Below are 5645 nucleotides of genomic sequence, written 5' to 3'. Positions count from 1 at the left end.
CATGCCATCAGGTGAAATCCATGTGTATAATCTACGTTTATGTCTCTTAAAAAACGTATTTGTAGTGAATAAGTCATTGATTGTGCAAAATTCAATCATTCTATCTCCAGCTTCATTTCTGTCACCAAGTCCATGTTTTCCAACTACTGATCCTTCTTCCCTGTTCCCAACTTTTGTGTTCCAGTCGCCCATTATTATCAATGCATCTTGATTGCATGTTCGATCTATCTCTGCCGGTAAGAATTGGTAGAAATAATCTATTTCTTCTTCTTTGGCTCTGGTTGTTGGTACATGTATCTGAATGATAGTGGTGTTCACTGGACTTCCTTGTAAGCGTATGGATATAATCTTATCATTCACAATGTTGTACTTCAAGATGTAGGTCATCCTTTTTTTACACACTCACATATAAAAGCGGTCAGAAGCTAACCCGGGATTTACCTAACAAATCTAGTATGAGACCAACCAATCTGTGGTTGGAACTCATAACCAAGAGGTTATGCTTTCAGAGTGCTAGTGAACCACAAACCAACCTCTTCAGAAAGGATGCCGAAGAACCTTGTGTCATCAACTTTGTAAGGAAAGATCACATTCTTGGTTAGTGTTGTGTGATCGACACCACTGTGGTAGTGCAGTTATTGTACCTCTCCCTAGTGAAAGCTGCTTACGGAATATTCCTTAGTTTTTGAAATTGTCTATTTTGTGGGAAGTCTTAATTTATTTGAACCAATCAGTAGATCCCTTATACAGGAGACTAGGGGCCGTGGTGGTACAGTGCTTAAGCATTTGGCTGCTAACCAAAAGGTTGATGGATTCAATATACGCAGCTGCTCCACAGGAGAAAGTGAACTGCTTTTATCAACTACAACCCAGAAAATCTAGTGAGGCAGGTCCACATGGGGATTCTTTGAGTAAAAATTACTTCAAACACATAACAACATTGCCGGATTGCCTCCTCGGCTCTTCAACCTTAAGAAGTCTGGTGGTGCAGTGGTCAAGTGCTTGACATTCTGGCAGTTAGAACCCTCCAGCTGCTCGGTGAGAGAAAAGGCCTAGTGAACGGCTGCCATGAGTATTGCATCCTAGGAGACCTAATGGGCAGCTCTGCTGTGTCATCCAGGATTGCTTTGAGTCAGGATTGACTTGACATCCACAGCAGTAACAGGCTCAAGCAGTCACATCTTCTTTGTTTTTGTTATCCCAGGAAATACAATGAGTTCATGAAAAAGACTAAACACTGAGTTAATGACTACAGGAGAGGAACAAATGTGTTTGCTACAGAAAGTCAAGGACTGCTGTCTTCAATATGGACTGCAGCTCAACTCAACATCAAGAAAACAAAGATTCTCACCACTGGGTCAATTGGCAGCATCTTGGTAGAGAGTGAGATTGTTAATAATTATAGTTTCCTTGGCTCCTCAATAAACACTCTTAGCACTATAAGTCAGGAAATCAAAAGACAAATTGCACTGGGGAAATCTGCTATCAAGGACTTCTCCAGAATCCTGAAAAGCAATGATGTTGGTCTAGAGACTAAGGTGAGCCTGATCCAGGCCATGGTCTTCGCAATTACTTTTGATGCATCAAAGAGCTGGGCAATGACTAAGGATGATTGAAGAACTGATGCCTTTGAGTTGTGATGCTGGAGAAGCGTGTTGAGCATACCGTGGACTGCCAAAAGAACAAACTTCTTTGACCTGGAGAAAGTGAAACCAAACCGCTCCTTGGAGGCAAGGACTTAGAAACTCTGTCTTATATCGTTTGGGCATGCGTCCTTGGTGAAGGACATCATGCTTGGAAGGGTGGAGGGACAGTGCAGGAGAGGAAGATCCCGGATGAGATGGATTGACTCAATGACTAGGGTAATGGGATTAGGTGTGTCAGAGACGATGAGATTGGCATAGAAAATGACATGGTTCAGAGCTCTTGTACATAGGTTTACTATGAGTCACAGGTGACTCGATGGCACATAATAACAACAATAATAGAATAAATTTTAAACAAGCAAGTTAGTAGTTTTATGGATTGAATGCTTTGAGTTACAGAACTGCCATGCTGAATTTGAGTACCACTCTCCTCCAGAAACTCTATGAACTTTGATAAATGTCTATAGTTGTAGAGGGGCCTCAGGCCTTTTGATCATAGGGTTGCTATGAGCTGTGCAAGACTTGAGGGCAATCAACAACAATAATCAGTGAACAAACCTCGTTATTTACTAGAAGGTTACAAATATGAGATTTGCAAACTATATGGAAGAAAGCTAAGGTTCATTTAATAATCCTTTTGATCTTTTCCATTCTTTCCTATTCTAAGTTTTTTTAAAAAGGGGGGTGTCATTACCTCTAGGGTCCACAGTCGAAGGTGCCCATCCTCATGGGCAGTGATGAGGAGAGGTGGCTGAACTTCAGCTGAGTTGGAGCCTCTGGATTGTGTTATGTCTACCAACTGCTGCTCTCCCGTCATGCTCTCTGTGGCCTCACCTATTGAAGACATCAGTGAGCGACCATGGCTTTGGTAATAGCTGAAATCCCCAACATAAAAAAGGGGGTGAGTAGGAAAAGAGCAAAACCAATTCTTTCCTTTCCCTAGCACTTCAACACCTGAGTACTTCAATTAGAGACAAAAGCATTTGGGGGAAAATCCCACAAACGTATGTTTGATCCAACTGCAAAAAAACTACCCTGTATTAAAGCAAAAAGGAAATATATGCCTAGGATAAGTCTTACATATGAGGATGTCATAGATCTAGTACAGGCTTTAGAAAAAAAATGGGCTGGAAACTAAGAAGCTTTGTAATATTTCAAAATAAAAAAATTCTAGAACCAGTGCTCAAGAGGCATCACTATGGAAATTCTGTATCAGAAACTCTGCCTCTTGGACTACTGATAGCTTCTCAACACTTGGTAATAGAAAATCACATATATTCATTAGGATTATTTGATTATTTAAACTCTCTATTTCAAAGGAGATGCTTTCTAATGTTGGTGTTGTTGAATGCTGTCTAGTTGAAACCAACTCATCTCTGACCCTCCAGAGAGTTTTCAGAGGCAGCAAATTGCATAGGAGATTTCCCATCCTTCTCCTGCTGTTAGAAAAAGATAATTTCCAGCATACTGACCTTTAACTTCAGTGATACTAAGTTTACTTCCCTGAATTAAGGGTGAGAAAAAAAGCAAACCATTATTTCTATGATGCTTTGATGAAATAGGATATATTAAATGTGTAAATTTTTAGATAGCTGATTTTACATTCCTAAACTTTAATTTTAAAATTTATTATGAATTAATTTTTAGAAAAGATCTTATATAGATTTTCATATTCATAAATACAGACTCCACAGCATATTTTCCTAGTGGTCCAGATATACTAATGACAGTAATTGAGTACCTGTGTGGGCCAAGTCGTTGCTGAATAGGATCTCTAACTCTAACAACAATCATGTAACTTTTGTTATTCTTTTTCCACTAATAAGTAGACTGAAACTCAAATAAATGGATATGTTTAAAGCTAATTGCAGCACAGCTGTAGAAGCTTGGGTTCAATTACAAGTCTAACTCTCAAGCCCTTGCAAATTAATTCTTTACAGCTTGGTAGTGGCTTTCAAAATGTTTTTCAGCAATGAGAATATTCATCCAAATAACCACTTAACTAGAAATGTGATGTCTGAAAAAAATATAACACTGGACTGAGAACATGGTTTAAAAAACCATTGCATTACAATAAATTGTCTCTTGTGAAATATGTTAGACAAAATTCAAAATGCAAACACACTGCTGTTAATTATGATTCACAGCAGCTCTCAGGGTTTAGAGAAGCAGACTGCCATATCTTTCTCTGGTAAAAGGGCTTGAGGAGCTTGAATGTTTTGGTTAGCAGTTAAGTACCTAGCCACTATACTACCAGAGGGCCTTGAAAATGTCTATTTCTTTTTTAGCAAAATATGTAGTATAAAAGTACCTTATTATTATTCATTGCTTTATTAGAGCACATATGATTTGTTTTTGCTCAATATTCTAGATTGATTATTTATAGATACAAAAGCATTGAAAAAACAGGAACCATTTCAACATTGATTTTTAGGGAAAAATAGTTTTCACATATACACACAGGTTCCCCCCTTAATATTCCAACAATGAAAAGATTTAGATGCAAAATATCACTATTCTTGGACCAAAAGTGGACAGAAGAGGAAAACACATTCTCCCTAATTCTTGCTTACCTTGCTACTTTGTGGGCCTCTACTCGAATCACACTGGGATGAAGAGCATATGGAATCCTGACTTGATCTCCTGCAGGAGAGGAAGAAACCCCAGGAGAGAAAGTTGAAATAATATCTTGTACTAACAGGTGCTGTCTGCTTTAATTGAGGTGGATTGCTTCCTTCATCCTCTATGACACAGAGTCACTCATATATGAAGCTTGCCATGCTCTGTGTTAGAAGAACTATCAGGAAACTTGCCAATTAATATACCCCTCAAATCCACCTCAAATCTCTGTAGGAGAAAGATGGACAATCTCCATCTGTGTGATTAAACTGTCTCTGCAAACCTGTTGGAGGATTGGCTATGGGTTGGTTCCAACACCAACAGCAGCTCCTACCACTGCTGTGACCCTGAGAGGGTAGAGTGTGGGAAGTAAGGCTGACAAGCCTGGATACTTTCCTGATGTACAGTTTCCAGTTCTGTCCTGGTCCAGGTCCTGGCCCTGTGACTGTCAGAATGGGATAAAAAGTAGCTCAAAGTGCTGGTGCAGACATATGCAGCACAGCTCCTCAAAACAGTCTCAGGACAGTTGCCACTAAATCTCAAGGTAAGGTGTAAGGAAGCTATCACTGAAGTTTTTTACTATAAAAACATGATTCATTTTGTTGTTATGTGGTAACCAGAGCTCTTATGAATACAAAAAATGGGAGGGTGAACTTTTTCCATAAAAATTTAAACCAAATCCTCTGTTCTTTGAGAAATGTGTAGAGATCACTCATTTATGGTAAGTGGAATGCAAAATTCCCTGCCATCTCCTCTCCCATGCTTACTCTGGAAGTCCATTAGTATTTATCATGCCTAGGTTTTGGCTAAGTTATAGATAAATGAGCACTTTCCATCTCTGCTACTGCTACACAGTAAACTGTGAGGCTGCCATAATAAGAGCATCTCACCTTATCTGCAAACTAAGTAAGGACAGAGGAAGAACACTAAAACAAGATTGTCAGCCCAACATTTGTCTTCCCTTCCTCATGCCGTCTTTAGTGTGAGGGCAAGGAGAAATACTCCTCAATCACCCACATAAGTTTAGGGAAGAACAACTTGATGAGTAAGTACTGCGTTACCTTGCACATTCAGGGGTACGAAAGAGGAACAATATGTCGTTAATCCTATACCGTTTAGGATCCAATTCAGGGTCCACAGTGAAGCAATCTTCAGGTTGGTACCTGGAAGTAGCATACATTCATGGGATAAAGATTCACAAATTAAATAGCTTTGACCACTTCTTGTTGTTGTTATGTGCCATTGAGTCGCTTGCGACTCATAGCGACCCTATGTACAAGAGCTTTGTACGCTCTTCTACCCTGTCCCAACCTAGCCATCTCAAATGCCACCTCTCTAGTCACAGAATCGATCCATCTCATCAAAGGTCTTCCTCTCCTT

At 39.5% G+C, this 5645-nt stretch overlaps 1 protein-coding gene and 1 pseudogene across 1 annotated transcript in view; both read right to left on the bottom strand.

Moving 5' to 3' along the window:
• The window catches only part of WDR64 (WD repeat domain 64), a 195162-nt gene that overhangs the window by 57375 nt on the left and 132142 nt on the right, over positions 1-5645 (bottom strand). The window contains exons 16-19 of the mRNA XM_006902445.1: positions 5327-5428; positions 4220-4289; positions 3119-3149; positions 2341-2480 (exon numbers count right to left, since the gene is read on the bottom strand). Coding sequence (XP_006902507.1) covers positions 2341-2480; positions 3119-3149; positions 4220-4289; positions 5327-5428 — 343 coding nt within the window. The remainder of the gene's footprint in view (positions 1-2340; positions 2481-3118; positions 3150-4219; positions 4290-5326; positions 5429-5645) is intronic.
• Positions 5562-5645, bottom strand: part of LOC102855491 — a 5483-nt pseudogene continuing 5399 nt past the window's right edge.

This window comes from Elephantulus edwardii, unplaced genomic scaffold, assembly GCF_000299155.1.
Source record: "Elephantulus edwardii isolate Elephantulus edwardi_28Jun2011 unplaced genomic scaffold, EleEdw1.0 scaffold00412, whole genome shotgun sequence".
In the NCBI taxonomy this organism is placed as follows: Eukaryota; Metazoa; Chordata; class Mammalia; order Macroscelidea; family Macroscelididae; genus Elephantulus; species Elephantulus edwardii.
This window is presented reverse-complemented; position numbering and strand designations above follow the sequence as displayed.